At 42.7% G+C, this 19,912-nt stretch overlaps 1 protein-coding gene across 4 annotated transcripts in view; it reads left to right on the top strand.

The window, feature by feature from the left end:
* afap1l2 (actin filament associated protein 1-like 2) overlaps positions 1-18,027 on the top strand; it is a 207,566-nt gene extending 189,539 nt beyond the window's left edge. For all 4 annotated transcript variants that reach the window (XM_045222488.1, XM_045222493.1, XM_045222487.1 and 1 more), the window contains 3 exons: positions 8,151-8,338; positions 11,685-11,834; positions 17,370-18,027. In XM_045222488.1, coding sequence (XP_045078423.1) covers positions 8,151-8,338; positions 11,685-11,834; positions 17,370-17,396 — 365 coding nt within the window. In that variant the 3' untranslated portion in view covers positions 17,397-18,027. The remainder of the gene's footprint in view (positions 1-8,150; positions 8,339-11,684; positions 11,835-17,369) is intronic.
* The last annotated feature ends 1,885 nt before the right edge of the window (positions 18,028-19,912 follow it).

The following is a 19,912-nucleotide window of genomic DNA, read 5'->3' as shown; positions in this document are numbered from 1 at the left end:
CTGATTGATTGATTGCTTCTGTGGACAGGTGTCTTTTATACAGGTAACAAACTGAGATTAGGAGCACTCCCTTTAAGAGTGTGCTCCAAATCTCAGCTCGTTACCTGTATAAAAGACACCTGGGAGCCAGAAATCTTTCTGATTGAGAGGGGGTCAAATACTTATTTCCCTCATTAAAATGCAAATCAATTTATAACATTTTTGACATTTTCTGGATTTTTTTGTTGTTATTCTGTCTCTCACTGTTCAAATAAATCTACGATTAAAATTATAGACTGATCATTTCTTTGTCAGTGGCCAAACGTACAAAATCAGCAGGGGATCAAATAGTTTTTTCCCTCACTGTATGTATACGTTGAAATTCCGTTAAAAATATTTTTCAATGGTATGTTTGAATCAACATCATAAATCAAGAGGTATATTGTAATGAAATGTGAAGCCACAGTCCAACAGTGACTCCTACTGGTAAATGAGGAGTAATGCACTTCAGTGAGAACAAGTCTACCATCCAGATGCCTACCTCTATGTACCCAGCTTAGTATTGGAAACAAGCTGTGTTCGATTCAGCTGAGCTATCATGTCAACATGTTTAGATACTGATCAGCTGCCATACTCATTTGCGTAGACTAACTAATAACGTTGAATAGTTGAAAGTAACTCCTCAAACTTTTTTGAAATACAATTTGGAGTGAGGTTGGGTTTATGTAGGCTACATTGGCATCTGATTTGCCAAAGGACACCATCATTTCAAGGTGAAGCTAGGTATACTATTATTCGTTCATGGTTGATTGGATCATTAGAAGTTTAGAAGTAGTTACCATTAGCCCTATAAATAGCAAAATTCATAATACACAGAACATAAATATGAACGCAACATGTAAAGTGTTGGTACCATGTTTCAAGAGCTGAAATGAAAGATCCCATAAATGTTCCATACGAACAAAAAGCTTATTTATCTTAAATTTTGTGCACAAATTTGTTTATGTCCCAGTTCGTGAGCATTTCATGTTTTCAAAGATAATCCATCCACCTGACAGGTATGGCATATCAAGAAGCTGATTAAACAGCATGCTCATTACACAGGTGCACCTTGTGCTGGGGACAATAAAAGGCCACTCTGAAATGTGCAGGTTTGTCACACAACACAATGCCACAGATGTCTCAAGTTTTTAGGGAGCATGCAATTGGCATGCTGACTGCAGGAATGTCCACCAGAGCTGTTGCAAGATCATTTAATGTTCATTTTTCTATCATAAGCTGCCTCCAACATCATTTTAGAGAATTTGGCAGTATGTCCAACCGGCCTCACAACAACAGACCACGTGTAACCACGCCAGCCTAGGACCTCCACATCCAACCTGTTCACCTGCGGGATCGTCTGAGACCAGCCACCCGGACAGCTGATGAAACTGAGGAGTATTTCTGTCTCTAATTAATCTCTTTTGTGGGGAAAAACTCATTCTGATTGGCTGGGCCTGGCTTCCCAGTGTGTGGGCCTGGCTCCCAAATGGGTGCAAATGGGTGGGTCTATGCCCCACCCAAAAGTATGTGGACACCGAAAGTATGTGGACACCTGTTCGTCGAACATCTCGTTAAAAAATCATGGGCATTAATATGAAGTTGGTCCCCTCTTTGCCGCCATAACAGCCTCCACTCTTCTGGGAAGTCTGGGAAGGCTTTCCACTAGATGTTGGAACATGTAATGTATGCACGCATGACTGTAAGTCGCTTTGGATAAAAGCGTCTGCTAAATGGCATATTATATTATATTAAACATTGCTGCCGGGACTTGCTTCCATTCAGCCACACTGCATTAGTGAGGTCGGGCACTGATAATAGGCGATTAGGCCTGGCTCGCAGTCGGTGTTCCAATTCATCCCAAAGGTGTTTGATGGGGTTGAGGTCAGGGCTCTGCGCAGGCCAGTCAAGTTCTTCCACACCGATCTTGACAAACCATTTCTGTATGGATCTCGCTTTGTGCACAGGGGCATTGTCATGCTGAAACAAGAAAGGGCCTTCCCCAAACTGTTGCCACAAAGTTGGAAGCACAGAATCGTCTAGAATGTCATTGTATGCTGTAGCGTTAACATTTCCCTTCACTAGTATGTAGGCTCTGTAGCTCAATTGGTAGAGCATGGCGCTTGTAACGCCAGGGTAGTGGGTTTGATCCCCGGGACCACCCATACATAAAAATTTATGCACACATGACTGTAAGTCGCTTTGGATAAAAGTGTCTGCTAAATGGCATATTATTATTATTATATTATTATTATTATACTAGAACTAAGGGGCCTAGCCTGAACCATGAAAAACAGCCCCAGACCATTATTCTTCCTCCACCAAACTTTACAGTTGGTACTATGCATTCTGGCAGGTAGCGTTCTCCTGGCTTCCTCCAAACCCAGATTCGTACTCAGACTGCCAGATGGTGAAGCGTGATTCATCACTCCAGAGAATTAGCTTTACACCACTCGAACCAACACTTGGCATTGCGCATGGCTACTAGGCTTGTGTGCGGCTGCTCTGCCATGGAAACCTATTTAATGAGGCTCCCGACAAACAGTTATTGTGCTAACGTTGCTTCCAGAGGCAGTTTGGAACTCCATAGTGAGTGTTGCAACTGAGGACAGATTATTTTTACGCACTACGCACTTCAGCACTCGGCGGTCCCGTTCTCTGAGCTTGTGGGGCCTACCATTTCGTGGCTGAGACATTGTTGCTCCTATATGTTTCCACTTCACAATAACAGCACTTACAGTTGAACGGGGCAGCTGTAGCAAGGCAGAAATTTGACGAATTGACTTGTTGGAAAGGTGGCATCCTATGACGGTGCCACATTGAAAGTCACTGAGCTCTTCAGTAAGGCCATTCTACTGCCAATGTTTGTCTATGGAGATTGCATGGCGGTGTGCTCGATTTTATACACCTGTCAGCAACGGCTGTGGCTGAAATAGCCAAATCCACAAATGTGAAGGGGTGTCCACATACTTTTGTATATATAGTGCATTCAGAAAGTATTCAGACCGCTCAACTTTTTCCACATTTTGTTACATAACAGCCTTATTCTAAAATTGATTAAATTGTTTTTTCCCCTCATCAATATACACACAATACCCCATAATGACAAAGTAAAAAAAAAAAGTGGTTGTTGCAAATGTATTAAAAATAAAAAACATAAATATTCAGACTCTTTACTCAGTACTTTGTTGAAGCACATTTGACAGCGATCTGTGTACATCCAAGGGCCTGCCGTGCTGCCCTGTTCTGAGCCAATTGCAATTTTCCAGCTTTGGGGCACCTGACCACACGACTGAACAGTACTCCAGGTGTGACAAAACTAGGGCCTGTAGGCTGTTGATAGTGTTGTTAAGAAGGCAGAGCAGCGCTTTATGGACAAACTTCTCCCCATCTTAGCTACTGTTGTATCAACATGTTTTGACCATGACTGTTTACAATCCAGGGTTACTCCAAGCAGTTTAGTTACCTCAACTTGCTCAATTTCCACATTATTCATTACAAGTTTTAGTTGAGGTTTAGGGTTTAGTGAATGATTTGTCCCAAATACAATGCTTTTAGTTTTTGAAACTAACTTATTCCTTGCCACCCATTCTGAAACTAACTGCAGCTCTTTGTTAAGTGTTGCAGTCATTTCAGACGCTGTAGTAGCTGACGTGTATAGTGTTGAGTCATCCGCATAAATAGGCACACTGGCTTTACTTCTGTCATCATGAAGTGCTTTGAGAGGCTAGTTAAGGATCATATCACTTCTACCTTACCTGACACCCTAGACCCACTTCAATTTGCTTACCGCCCCAATGCATCCACAGACGATGCAATTGGTATCGCACTGCACACTGCCCTATCCCATCTGGACAAGAGGAATAATGCTGTTCATTGACTATAGCTCAGCATTCAACACCATAGTACCCTCCAAGCTCATCATTAAGCTCGGGGCCCTGAGTCTGAACCCCGCCCTGTTTAATTGGTCCTGGACTTCCTGACGGGCTGCCCCCAGTTGGTGAAGGTAGGAAACAACACCTCCACTTTGCAGATCCTCAACACAGGGGCCCCACAAGGGTGCGTGCTCAGCCCCCTCCTGTACTCCCTGTTCACCCATGACTGCGTGGCCACACACGCCTCCAACTCAATCATCAAGTTTGCAGACGACACAACAGTAGTAGGCCTGATTACCAACAATGACGAGACAGCCTACAGAGAGGAGGTGAAGACCCTGGGAGTGTGGTGCCAGGAAAATAACCTCTCCCTCAATGTCAACAAATCAAAGGAGCTGATCGTGGACTTCAGGAGACAGCAGAGGGAACACGACCCTATCCATATCGTTGGGACCGCTGTGGGGCAGGTGGAAAGCTTCAAGTTCCTCTGCGTACACATCACTGACGATCTGGAATGGTCCACCCACACAGACAGTGTGGTGAAGAAGGCGCAACATCACATCTTCAACCTCAGGAGGCTGGAGAAATTTGGCTTGGCACCTAAAACCCTCACAAACTTTTATAGATGCACAATTGAAAGCATCCTGTCGGGCTGTATCACCGCCTGGTATGGCAACTGCACCGCCCGCAACCGCAGGGCTCTCCCGAGGGTGGTGCGGTCTGCCCAATGCATCACCGTGGGCAAACTACCTGCCCTCCAGGACACCTACAGCACCCAATGTCACAGGAAGGCCAAAAAGATCATCAAGGACAACAACCACCCGAGCCACTGCGTGTTCACCCCGCTATCATCCAGAAGGCGAGGTCAGTACAGGTGCATCAAAGCTGGGACCGAGAGACTGAAATACAGCTTCTATCTCAAGGCCATCAGACTGTTAAATAGCCATCAATAGGCGGCTTCCACCCAGTTACGTAACCTTGCACCTTAGAGGCTGCTGCTCATATACATAGACTTGAAATCACTGGCCACTTTAATAATGGAACACTAGTCACTCTAATAATGTTTACATATTTTTGCTTTACTCATCTCATATGTATATACTGTATTCTATTCTACTTTATTTTAGTCTATGCCACTCCGACATTGCTCATCCTAATATTTACAATATTTATATATTCCTTAATTACATTCTTGGACTTTTAGGTTGTGTGTAGTGTTGTGAATTGTAAGATATACTGCACTGTTGGAGCTAGAAACACAAGCATTTTGCTACACCCCCAATAACATCTGCTAAACATGTGTATGTGACAAATACAATTTGATTAGAAGTCATTAGTAAAGATTGAAAAAATTAAGGGGCCTAGACAGCTGCCCTGGGGAATTCCTGATTCTACCAGGATTATGTTGGAGAGGCTTCCATTAAAGAAGACCCTCTGTGTTCTGTTAAACAGGTAACTCTTTATCCACAATATAGCAGGGAGTGTAAAGCCATAACACATACGTTTTGGGTGGTGGACCATTCGTGATACACACGGGAAACTGTTGAGCGTGAAAAACCCAGCAGCGTTGCAGTTCTTGACACAAACCTGTCCGCCTGGCACCTACTACCATACCCATTCAAAGGCACTTACATTTTTTGTCTTGACAATTTACCCTCTGAATGGCACACATAAACAATCCATGTCTCAATTGTCACAAGGTATAAAAATCCTTCTTTAACCTGTCTCTTCTCCTTCATCTTCACTGATTGAAGTGGATTTAACAATTGACATCAATAAGGGATCATAATTTTCACCTGGATTCACCTGATCAGTCTGTCATGGAAAGAGCAGGTGTTCTTAATGGTTTGTATACTCAGTTGAATATCCTATTGAATATAGGATGCAAAATATTTTTTACATTTCTATGTGGAATTTTCAATACAATTTCAACGTATACATAGTTCTGATGATTATGTTGAAATTAGATTGATTTAACAACCTGTTAGTCAAGTTAAGTCAATGTATTTAAGTTGAAGTTTTACCCTAATTTCAATGTTTACAACCCTGGCTGAAATGAGATGAAAACAGTATTGGTGGACGACTTTTTAAAAAATCCAAGTGATTCCACGTCACAATATGTTGACAAATTCTGTTGAAACAACGTTGATTCAACCAGTGTGTGCCCAGTGGGCTCCTCAAAACCCATTGGAGAAGAAGGCCTGAGGGGAGGGACCTTGGACCTTCTCTTCCAATACGGTTGAGAAGGCAAGGAGATGAATTGAGCCAATTAAATTCCTAAATGCATAGGGCGCGATTTAGGCCTAGATTCAGGCCTAGATTAAATCAAAACGAGCTTTAAACCCGTGTTGGACGTGTAGTGTTGGAGGTGTAACTAAGGTATGAGCTGACATATCAGTGAGCGGCTGCTATCGAGTGTCACAAACCACTCCCTTTCTTAGTATCTCTAATGCGTTATTAGTTAAAAACGGTGGTAGACAGTGTAGACTCTGTCGATGATAGAATGACTCAAATGTAATAAATAAATAATATAAATATAAATAATACTCATCTCGAGGGGTGAATCGGTGCCTCTTTTTTCCCCCCGATTCCTTCTCCTTTCCTTTCTGTTTTCTGTTCGCTTTTTCTACATGTGCAGTGGATATGAAATTAGCATCATGTTGTACTTTATGCATGCAATTCATTCCTAGGAAATAGGCTACACTTTTTTATTAACTAAAACTAGTGTTTTCCATTGTTGGTGACATTGAGAAACACACTTGCAACTGTCCTCTATTTATACATTGACCATGGCAGATGGCCAACTGATTTCACGTGTGGAGGCTAATATAGGTATAAGTTATTAATCACTTGAACATAAATTTAGAATTAATAAATTAAGATATTATCCCGCAAATTATTATGGCCAAAGTGCAATCACAAGGACGGCAATGGGCATGCCATCAATTGATAAATCATAGGCTATTAGTGAGTAGTCTAAATTTCGTAGTGAATTTTTAATGTAAGCATGTTTTCATGTTAATTTTGATGGGGGAATTCATAGCCTATCAGTCTAATCGAGGTGTAGACAATGGGTGTGTTCGAGTAGTAAGGCTAACGAAGCCGACTGTATATGAACGTCAATGAGTGAATTTTGGGAGGTGCATCTGTGACAGCCAAAAGACGGACACTGTATTGGTTTTCCAACAGAATGGCTCAGATCAACATGGCAGTGTCAACATAGCAGCTATTGTTTATAGAAGTTTTTCTTTATAATTGTCTATACCTCCATATCACACTCTCACAAACTGAAATATAATGTGTGTACAATAAATAGCTTAGAGAGAGGACTCAATTATCTCTTTAATTTGTATCCTCTGTAGCTTTAGAATCGCGGCAAAATTGGTTCCTGTTTCAGTCACGTCTTTGGTCATGTTAGCACAGGTCAACCAAAAACACCCTAATGATTACTTGACATATAGTATCTCCTCACTAGCCAGGCGATGGCTGCATGGTGCAGTTGGTGAGAAGCAAGTACAGTGACTTGAAGGCGACTTCGTCAAAAACTGCATGATCTTTGATCACATTGTAAAGTTCATGCAGTCGACATGTAGGCACAAATGTAACACACTTTGAAAGGCAGTGACCAACGATGGTCACCGACTTGACAAATGGATCCGCTCGAAAGCGCCCAATAGAACATCACCCATTCGAGTGTTTGAACTTGTAACGCAGCTGCAACGTCTAACGCGGCTGCATGGGATTTGTCGGATGATAAAGTCGAGTGTGGATTCGTTGCATCCAATGGCAATGTCTGCAATAGGTATAACGCCGGGAGCCGCTTGTGGATTTGACAGCTCTAACGCAGTTCCACCTCCGACACCCCCAAAACAACCACTATGCAGAATGTCAGCTAAAGCGGATCTGATTGAATCGAGCATTTACTTAGTGTCTATGCTGTTTTTTAAGACATTAAAGTATAAAAGACAACTTCATGTGTAATCTTTGTTTTTGTGTATTTTATCCCCTACTAAAAAGGTACACATTGGGCAAATTCTGAATTATTCTAGCCTTTAGTATGAAACAGTTAACATGGTTTAACATGATGCTTGTTTCATGACTTTCCCTCTGCATATGCCATATGTAGCTGTAAAGTAAACAAGCATGTCACTTAAGAACATTCTCAATCACTGAGATCATGATTGGCATCCACATGTCATTATGATTGTAATTACGTCAGGTTTGACGTTCTGATTGACACATGTCCATGTTACTCAGACCCAGTGCAGCAGGCTTCGCTGGATGCATGTCTGAAGCAGAAGGAGGAGGCGTGCCGGGAGGCGGAGCAGTGGCGGGTGGAGGTGGAGCTACGATTGATGGAGGTGAAGGAGAGTCTGAGGAAAGCAGAGGCGGGGCCTTTCATTCTGGGCACCACATTGGACAGCTGCCTCCTGGACACACCCATGGTGTGTAGGTTAACACTGTTTATAGGAAATTTGCCCCTGGATGCTGATCTTGGGTCATTTTTGTATTTTTCTCCACTTATGGTTAAGGCCAGGCTAATAGGGATTTATTTGTCCATTTACTCTTATCAGACTGAAACTTTACCAGTTTAAAGTATACATAAATACAATATATTTTTGTATTACAAGTTCTATTTATTTTTTTATGTAAATATGCAAATTAGGCATACCTTAAATATGTGCTTATTTGCATATTACGAGAATCGGTTTTTCAACACATTGCTTCAAGGCAGAATGTTTTTGTTTTATTGCGATAAGACACTCAATGGTAAGACTTTCACAGAACAGTTTCTCAAAATATTGTAATTTCATGGAATTATTTAAAAACACTATTCACATGTATGACAGATGCATATTTTGCATATATTTACAGATAAAATGACACTTAAAATCTAAACTACACAAGATATAAAAAAAAAACCTCTGTATAAGTCTGACTATAAGACCTACGAACCTGTGTGTGGAATAATGTGAATGTACGTCCTTTGACGACTTAGAAAAATTTATTGGCGCACGGGAAAGGTCATTCTGACAAAATGGCCGATAAAGATAGGCTAATGCAATTAGAATGTACTTTCCATAAATATGACCATTAATGTCACATTAATTAATCTCTTCTTCATATATCACTTTTAAACTGACAAATAAACATCAAATATACCTTTTACAAATACATTAGCAAATTTAATACATTTGTTTCAAGCAATAGAGTATATGCTTTGAATACTGGACTGTTGGGCAAATCTGCAGTTTTGGACAAATTCTCATATCACTTTGCTCGATTTGTCACATGCAAGGCTTTTGTATGGCTGGTGAAATGTGCAGAACATGAATCAGCTATGCCTGCCCCATATGTAAGGCCCTCTTTGAGTTGTGGTGCCGCTTTTCTTTCTTGACTGTGTCATGGGACCTGCGCCTACGCTTGGCACACTCCATTGAAGCAGCATCAGCTTTCACAACACGCCTCACATCCTCCTCTCTGATTGCTTCCAGTGTCACCAAAGTGCTGTCAAGCCACAATTTGTCCATCACATTTGATATAGCAGTGGCTCCCTCATTGAACGTGGCTACTGCCATACTAGCTGCTGCGTCAATGCGGCTTTTGCCCACAAAGACAGTTTTGGGGCATCGCGACCATATTACAGAGTTCAGACATTAATTTGCATTATGGGTTCCTCCGTGCTGCATTCTTTTAAGGAGGTTATCATTTGACATCCTATGATATACAGGTACCATTTTCTGTGCAACCTCTCTATTCAAAAATGGATGGCCTCCATGCTTTTTGTGACTGGGTGGATCTTCACCATTTTCTAGGGCTCGCTGGTACCAGCACCAAGATGACGAGCATCTACCGTGATTAGGGATTTTGTCTGTTGACATGGAATGGACAAGACCAGCCCACATAGCATTTCTCATGCCCTCTACATCACCCTGGTTATCAATAATTACACCCCTGTAATAGTTTTGCAGACTCTTACATTTTTGTGCAGTGAGTTTCCATACACCTCTCCCCCCAAGGTGTTTCTCTGAACTAAGTTTACGAAGCACTGTTCCCATCCTCTTGTGGGCATGATTGATGCATTCTAGTTTCCCTATCTCAATGCCTGGGTAGGGATCTAATTTGACAACTGCCTTGTATGCAGTACTGTCACCATCTGACAGCATCGTATTATGCTCTTCTAATTAGCTTTGCAGCACTCTCCATTGACTGTAGCCCTCTCTGAATCTCTGCAACTAAAGTGGGGGGGGGGGGAAGTTACTTATTATGATGTCTGTCAACATTACAGTCATAACTGCAGGACTAAATATCAGCATGTTACCCTACGTAAATATTAGCATATCAGCATGTATTTACTTTATGTAAAGCTAATTTCTCAGTAATCACAGTAGGCTACAGCCCTATGACACTGCAGGCCTATGTGACAGTCTGATTGTATAGTTATGTTTTCCAATCACTCTGTTTATTCACTTTGAATAAATTTGCTGGAGCAAGGAACTATATATTATTTATACACAGCAATTCACCTGACAATAATGGGCTACTCTCCCTTTTTATTTACCTGTCACTCTCCTGTCATGTCTCTGATATGAGCTGAGACACAAGGAAGGAATCCCTAGGGCTTTGCTTATTTTCTTTAGAGCTGCATAACCAAGTCCAAGTTCGTGGGCTAGAAGAACCATCCTCCCATTTTTATCAAATCCCACATCTCCCCTGGAGCACTCCTGCAGCCTGGAGGAAGTGTAAACACTCCTCCTAAATGCATCATGATCACCTTCACAGTGTGCACATTCTATCATGACAGAATTACAGAATCCCTGGTTGGTGGGGTCTATGTTAATTTTCAGTCCAGTGTTTAGACATTTAGGGCAAATCAAATCATGTACAAGTTGGTTTATTTGTTGGCTGGCTGCTGTCTGGTTGATCGCTGCTAGCTGTCATCTTCATCTCAACTCATTTGCATCTCGACGCGCTGCTGCCGGCTCCCTCCTTTTCCTCCTCTAACTGTACTGCAACTGCCTCGATCGGCTGATCAGGCTAATTTTTTCTTTCATTCACTGCTTTTCTCGCATTGGCTAACTGAGATCGCCTATTTTTACTCACATACTGTAGGTATATTCTTCGAGATGTGCTCATTTTGTCTCTCTTCACGGGGATTCTACATGGGAGATATTTTCAAACAAGGAAGTGCTGCGCGGCACGTGAGGCATTGTAACCAATCAGGTTGCCGGAAAGGGCCTTTAAATTCCAGTAACCAATCGGATTTCAGGAAATTACTAATCTTTCAGCACAAAGCACTACGTCTACAAAGGATGTAGCCATGCATGGACTAGCTAACGATATGCTCCGGAAAACAAGCTTTTCAATTATATTTGATTCAACATGGAGAGTTTGAGACATGGATTGTGTGTGTGTGTGTGTGTGCAATTTGCAAGATAACTTTTCTTTCATTTTGATTTCGCACAAATGAAAATGTGGCACTGACTCGCCCATGGATTTATGTTTCAGCATTGTCTCAATGAGGAGTTTGGTGTTCGACTAGCCACTTATGACATGCATGTGCAGTTACAAGCCTGCTAGAGTTAGCGGCTGGCGGGCGAGCAATATCCAACGTCGTAACTCGGATGAAGTCTGAGCTGGAATGTGAAGTTAACTGAAGCTGGCCATCTTTAGAAAACCCTGAGTAGATATAGCTTGCATCGTAGTATACCCCTCAGCATCACTAAGTTAAACAGCTAACTTTGATAAACATTCAGAATAAGCATTCAGCTCTTGATTTTCTTGTTACAGGCGAAAGCAGCATCCATGGGCCCCCCACAGACTCCCTCTCCCCCCACAAACTATGGGGACTCCTCTCCTGTCAACTCCGCCACCTCGCTAAAGAATAGACCCCCGTCAATCATGGCATCCAGCAAAGGCAACGTCCTGCAGAAGGCTAAGGTCAGAGGTTATTGCCCCCCCCACACACACACACACACACACACACACAAAGGCACGCACGTGCACACACAGGCATTTGACAACTTGAAAATCTTGAACAGCGCCGGAGAAGATGGCTGCCGTTTTACAGCCCTCTAACCAATTGTACTATTATGTGTGTTTTTCCGCGTTATTTGTAATTTATTTTGTACATAATGTTTATGCCATCGTCTCTTATAACCAAAAAGAGCTTCTGGATATCAGGACAGCGATTACTCACCTCGCATTGGACGAAGACTTTTTCTTCAACGAGTCGGACGCGAAGGATATTCTACAGACACCCGGCAAGGCCCAGATCCCCGTCATTCGCCTGAGGAAGAGACGGAGATATCGTGGGACGTAGGTCGGGGTGCCTTGTGAGGATCCGACGGCGAGCGAGTAAACTGCCTCTCCCATCAATACTATTAGCCAACGTTCAATCTTTTGAGAATAAAATTGACGATTTAAGATTACGGTTATCCTACCAACGGGACATTAAAAACTGTAATATCTTATGTTTCACGGAGTCGTGGCTGAACGACAACAATGATACCATTCAGCTAGCAGGCTACACGCTACATCGGCAGGACAGAACGGCTGGCTCCGGTAAGACAAAGGGTGGCGGTCTCTGTATATTTGTAAACAACAGCTGGTGTACAAAATCAAATACTAAGGAAGTCTCGAGGTTTTGCTCGCCTGAGGTAGAGTATCTTATGATAAGCTGTAGACCACACTATTTACCAAGAGAGTTTTCAGCTATATTTTTCATAGCTGTCTATTTACCACCACAAACCAATGCTGGCATTAAGATTGCACTGAATGAGTTGTACAAGGCCATTAATCAACAGGAAAACGCTCATCCAGATGCAGCGCTCCTAGTGGCCGGGGACTTTAATGCAGGGAAACTTAAATCCGTTCTACCTAATTTCTACCAGCATGTCAAATGTGCAACCAGAGGGAAAAAAACTCTAGACCACCTTTACTCCACACACAGAGACGCATACAAAGCTCTCCCTCGCCCTCCATTTGGCAAATCTGACCATAACTCTATCCTCCTGATTCCTGCTTATAAGCAAAAACTGAAGCAGGAAGCACCAGTGATTTGGTTAATAAAAAGTGGTCAGATGACGCAGATGCCAAGCTACAGGACTGTTTTGCTAGCACAGACTGGAACATGTTCCGGGATTCTTCAGACAGCATTGAGGAGTACACCACATCAGTCACTGGCTTCATCAATAAGTGCATCGATGATGTCGTCCCCACAGTGACCGTACGTACATACCCCAACCAGAAGCCATGGATTACAGGCAACATCCGCACTGAGCTAAAGGGTAGAGCTGCCGCTTTCAAGGAACGGGACTCTAACCCGGAAGCTTATAAGAAATCCCGCTATGACCTCCGACGAACCATCAAACAGGCAAAGAGTCAATACAGGTCTAAGATTGAATCATACTACACTGGCTCTGACGCTCGTCGGATGTGGCAGGGCTTGAAAACTATTACAGACTACAAAGGGAAGCACAGCCGCGAGCTGCCCAGTGACACAAGCCTACCAGACGAGGCTAAACCACTTCTATGCTCGCTCGAGGCAAGCAACACTGAAGCATGCATGAGAGCACCAGCTGTTCCGGACGACTATGTGATCACGCTCTCCGTAGCCGATGTGAGTAAGACTTTTAAGCAAGTCAACATTCACAAGGCCGCTGGGCCAGACGGATTACCAGGGCGTGTACTCCGAGCATGTGCTGACCAACTGGCAAGTGTCTTCACTGACATTTTCAACATGTCCCTGACCGAGTCTGTAATACCAACATGTTTCAAGCAGACCACCATAGTCCCCGTGCCCAAGAACTCTAAGATAACCTGCCTAAATGACTACCGACCCGTGGCACTGACGTCTGTAGCCATGAAGTGCTTTGAAAGACTGGTCATGGCTCACATCAACAGCATAATCCCAGAAACCCTAGACCCACTCCAATTTGCATACCGCCCCAACAGATCCACAGATGATGCAATCTCTATCGCACTCCACACTGCCCTTTCCCACCTGGACAAGAGGAACACCTACGTGAGAATGCTATTCATTGACTACAGCTCAGCATTCAACACCATAGTGCCCTCTAAGCTCATCACTAAGCTAAGGATCCTGGGACTAAACACCTCCCTCTGCAACTGGATCCTGGACTTCCTGACGGGCCGCCCCCAGGTGGTAAGGGTAGGTAACAACACATCTGCCACACTGATCCTCAACACGGGGGCCCCCTCAGGGGTGCGTGCTCAGTCCCCTCCTGTACTCTCTGTTCACCCATGACTGCATGGCCAGGCACGACTCCAACACCATCATTAAGTTTGCCGACGACACAACAGTGGTAGGCCTGATCACCGACAACGATGAGACAGCCTATAGGGAGGAGGTCAGAGATCTGGCCGTGTGGTGCCAGGACAACAACCTCTCCCTCAACGTGACCAAGACAAAGGAGATGATTGTGGACTACAGGAAAAAAAAGAGGACTGAGCACGCCCCCATTCTCATCGACGGGGCTGTAGTGGAACAGGTTGAGAGCTTCAAGTTCCTTGGTGTCCACATCACCAACGAACTATCATGGTCCAAGCACACCAAGACAGTCGCGAAGAGGGCACGACAAAGCCTATTCCCCTCAGGAGACTAAAAAGATTTGGCATGGGTCCTCAGATCCTCAAAAAATTCTACAGCTGCACCATCGAGAGCATCCTGACTGGTTGCATCACCGCCTGGTATGGCAACTGCTTGGCCTCTGACCGCAAGGCACTACAGAGGGTAGTGCGTACGGCCCAGTACATCACTGGGGCAAAGCTCCCTGCCATCCAAGACCTCTATACCAGGCGGTGTCAGAGGAAGGCCCTCAAAATTGTCAAAGACTCCAGCCACCCTAGTCATAGACTGTTCTCTCTGCTACCGCACGGCAAGCGGTACCGGAGTGCCAAGTCTAGGTCCAAAAGACTTCTCAACAGCTTCTACCCACAAGCCATAAGACTCCTGAACAGCTAATCATGGCTACCCGGACTATTTGCACTGCCCCCCCACCCCATCCTTTTTACGCTGCTGCTACTCTGTTAAGTATTTATGCATAGTCACTTTAACTCTACCCACATGTACATATTACCTCAACTACCTCAACTAGCCGGTGCCCCCGCACATTGACTCTGCACCGTTACCCCCTGTATATATAGCCTCCCTACTGTCACTTTATTTTACTTCTGCTCTTTGTTTTTCTCAACACTTTTTTTTTTTTTTTTTTGTTTTTTTTGTTTTATTCTTACTTTTTTTGTTTAAAATAAACGCACTGTTGGTTAAGGGCTGTAAGTAAGCATTTCACTGTAATGTCTGCACTTGTTGTATTCGGCGCATGTGACCAATAAAATTTGATTTGATTTGATTTAATGAAAGAGAACCCATATTTTCAAAGGTCATTGATGTATGCACTTTTTGAGTTGGCTGGATGTCCTTTGGGTGGTGGACCATTGTTGATACACACAGGAAACTGTTTAGCGTGAAACACCCAGCAGCATTGCAGTTCTTGACACAAACCGGTGCGCCTGGTACCTACTACCATAGGCACTTCAATCTTGTGTCTTTCCCATTCACCCTCTGAATGGCACACACACACAATCCATGTCTCAATTGTCTCAAGGCTTAAAAATACTTATTTAACCTGTCCTCCTCCCCTTCATCTACACTGATTGAAGTGGATTTAACAAGTGACATCAACAAGGGATCATAGCTTTCACCTGGATTCACCTTGTCAGTCAGTCATGGAAAAAACAGGTGTTCGTAATGGTTTGTATACTCAGTGTATGTTGTTGATATGATCACACACACAAACACACTTTTTACTCTTTTACTCGCACACATACATTTACTCTGACTTAGTAGTGTTCTTACACTGGCCAGAGGAAAGGTGGCAAAATGCAAGACTATTGCAATACTGCCTCTGAGATTGACATCCTTTAAAGCAGTGGTTCTCAAACCTTTCCTCGGGGACCCCCAGCCGTTCCATGTATTTGATTTATTCCTTAGCTAGCACATCTGATTCAACCTATCAAGCCCTTAACTAGGTGAGTGAATCAGGTGAGCTAGTTCAGAGCTACAACAAAAGTGTGAAACGTCTGGAGGTCCCTGAGGAGAGGTTTGAGAACCAGTGCTTTAAAGTAGTCGATCTTCAAGGCATTCCTAGTCGATCTACAAACATTTCTGTAGAAATCCAACGATTAAGCCTTGCGGGTCTATTTTTTATTTATTAGTCTTGCGCTGTTGGTGGTAGGTGTACTTGATTCAACTGCCCTACATGCCGGGTAGGCAAAGTGTTCCCATTTTGAACCATTTGATTTGTCTTAAGGTACAAACTCTGCCTACCCGACGGACCTGGAGAGATAAATCAAAGCACCTACTACTGACCAATCGGATAGCTCAAATCACTTTGCCTGCAGCTTCCACAACCCCACCCACAGCAAAGTTGATACTAGCCTATGTGAGATTTCATAATTTTTAAAACCATGACCAGAGAGAGACAGTGAGAGACAGTCAAAGAATATAGCATAGAGTGAGTTCATGTTTACGTTTTTATTCAGCACTGTCAACACTGTTTTTATTCAACACTTTTACAAATGTGCTTCTCCCTACTTCCACTTGCACTACAACCAGCACTGCAGCTGCAATTAATGAGTAGCCAAGTATATTGATAGGCCTGCATTTTTATTATTAGCGGCTCGTCGTGTCTATTTTAATATCGAGGAATATTTAACTTTCTCTGGTCAAAGGAACAACAACATGAATTTGTGCATGAGACAGAAATAATACGGTGCTTCTCGAGTTTCGTCATCAGGTAGAAGACATTGTCCCCTCTCTCTGGTCAGTCTCACCGGTGGGAGAGAGCAGGGACTGTGAGAGGCGGACCCTCTGCTGCTCTCTCCCTCCCTCTGCTGAGATGCTCTGCTCAGATGCATGCAGGTACCATTTAGTCTGGTAAAATAAAAAACTGCGTTATTTAAATGTATGCTCAGCAGTGCCTCGCAAGTAATACAACAACTGATCTATTTTGTTATCATGTAGCTCAAGTTTTGAAATATAATATGGTCTGAGAAGGACAATATTGTCAGGCCAAACATAGCCAATATGCTGTGATAATGTATTAGGCCTACTGCACAAACCTCATTCCTGCAGAACTGTTTTTATTAGGTTAATGCTGCATAGGTTTACATTTTTGAAGTCATGTTTCAAAAACAAATATCTGAGCGGTAGATCTCGGCTTGCATTTTGACTCAGAAAGTGATCTTGACTCAGAAAAGGTTGGTGACCACTGCTTTAAAGGTACAATTATTTTTGTTTTCAGCTTGTTTTCAGGGTCAACGCTGAAGAAATTTAACCACTCAAATGAATTCATTGGATGAGCCATGAGAACAACTTAATTGCTTCAAACAATGTAAAATACAGAAACGATCATTGTTGGCATTAACGCTGTTCTCTCTCTGCACACACAGGAATGGGAGAAGAAATCCACCACCTAGGGGTGAGCAAGACTTTCCCTTTGATCTCTGATGACATTTGAGGTCATCATTATGACCTATGGCCAGGTCAGGTGCTATGCTTTGGCAAGGAGGGGCTGCACTGGGGGGCTAGGGAGGCAAAGGGTACCACCCCCACCACCTCCCTGCCCCTCCACCTGCCTCTGTCCAACCAGAGAATAGGACAGAAACGAATGGCTCCGCAGAAAGCCAATCAGAGACCAGGCACACCTGTCTACTGGAAAACCAATGCCACTGGACAATTCTAGATTTGAAAACTATTGAAGTCGTTTTTTTTTCATATAGTCACATTTTCATATCTTCACATAAAAAAAAAATGTTTGAGGTTTTTTGATAATATACCGGATTGTTTTGGGAAATATGGAAATAACACCTAAATACCCAAAGATGAGACCACTGCGAGCCACTTTCCTCCTACACCAGCATGCCACAGGGGATGACACCCCTACTAGGTCTACCATTTGGTACAGTCTAGATTGTAGCTTGGTTCATGTATGCTGATAGCCAAGATGTAAATACATATTACACTGTTCTGTTCTGTTAACTTTTTAACTTGTATGCTAGCTAAAACTTGCACTTTTATTCAAATAAAAGAACTTAGTACTGACAGAAATACTTGCTTGCCGATACATTTTATGTGCATTTCATAATGGAATTTAATTAAAAGTTGCCAGCACACTCAAATGGGTCTTCATGAACACTCCTCTATTTATAAATTAAAAACAGAAATCAGACTTTAAAAAGACAAACAATTCATACATCGTATCATGCTCATGTTGACACAAACACATTTCTCTGTATATAAAGCAAGTCATTTTTTATTTGCATACTACAATACTATAGTAGCTAAGGATATATATATTAATTTTTTTCAGTCAAAAAATACTCAAGTCTTCTTCTTTCCAGAAAGAAGATACATTGGCCCGTGTCCTAATACCCATACTAGTGTAGTACATACTTAAACTGAATACTATTTACTCATCGTCACATACTATTTAGCACATACCGTTTAGTAAAAAGTATGCAGTATGCCACGTCCGCAACACCTGATTGACTGAGTAGGTGGGGCGGGGCGAGTGCGGTGGATTTTTCCAAATTCAACAGACATGCATCACATTAACCAGGCTGATAATAGCTCATTTCCAATTTGATTAATTTCTCTAAACTCTGTATTTTACATTGTTTGAAGCTATTAAACTGTTCTATACCGTAGTAGACCATATTGCCCATGTATTCTATTTAAAAAGGACTTAAGACAAACAGATCATTTGGTTGCATTTCAAAATATTTATTAGTGAAACCAAAGTGATGTAACATATATAAATTAAATAAAAAAGTACACACACCAAATGTTCAACTCAAAAAGCTGTTGCACATAAAAACGTGGACAGTCGGGTGCATCGCAAATTCAGAACCGCTGGACAGCAACATAATAAACTAAAGAACTGATCATGACTGCTAAGTCTTGATCCATAAATGAAATAGGTAGCCTAGCCTACAAAACAAACAATACATATGTCCAAAAGGCCTGATTAACATGACATCAATAACGCAGCCACATCCCGAGTCCCCGATGCCGACACATTTAGAAATCAAAATATGGGTTAGTATTTAGTTTAAAAGGTCTGACGAAGGCCAAGAGAACAAAAAACACTTTTCAGTGAAAAAACAGAAATCCACTTTGGGTAAATAAAATAAACAAATACTTATGTTATCAAAGATGTAGCCTACGATGCAATACTCGTGATCATTTTAAGGAGAACAAAAACGACTTAGCCTGTTTGAACACCACAGGAGCTTCGGGCATCTTCCCAATTAAGTAGCCTAGTTTTGTTGTTTGGCTATTTGAAGAGAACTAGGGCCGATTACACTCAGCGCACCTCTTCCAATGCATTATGGAAAAGTGTACATCGAATTCTACTAGATGAAGAGCGGAAATTAGTATAACATCCTGGCATTTAAACCATACTCAAGTTTCGAAATGTCGCATACTACACTGCATGACCAAAAGTACATCTCATTCCAAAATCATGGGTATTAATATAACTGCCTCCACTCTTCTGGGAAGGCTTTCCACTAGATGTTGGAACATTTCTGCAGGGACTTGCTTCGATTCAGCCACAACAGCATTAGTGAGGTCGGGCACTGATGTTGGGCTATTAGGCCTGGCACGCAGTCGGCGTTCCAATTCATCCCGATGGTGTTTGATGGGGTTGAGGTCAGGGCTCCGTGCAGGCCAGTCAAGTTCTTACACACCGATTTTGACAAACCATTTCTGTATGGACCTCGCTTTGTGCACGGGGGCATTGTAATGTTGAAACAGGAAAGGGGCTGCCCCAAACTGTTGCCACAAAGTTGGAAGCACAGAATTGTTTAGAACGTCATTGTATGCTGTAGCGTTAATATTTTCCCTTCACTGGAACTAAGGGGCCTAGCCCAAACCATGAAAAACAGCCCCAGACCATTATTCCTCCTCCACCAAACTTTACAGTTGGCAC

The sequence above is a fragment of the Coregonus clupeaformis genome, chromosome 1 (assembly GCF_020615455.1).
Source record: "Coregonus clupeaformis isolate EN_2021a chromosome 1, ASM2061545v1, whole genome shotgun sequence".
Taxonomy (NCBI): Eukaryota; Metazoa; Chordata; class Actinopteri; order Salmoniformes; family Salmonidae; genus Coregonus; species Coregonus clupeaformis.
Note: the sequence above shows the minus strand (reverse complement) of the source record. Positions and strands in the feature narration are given on the sequence as shown.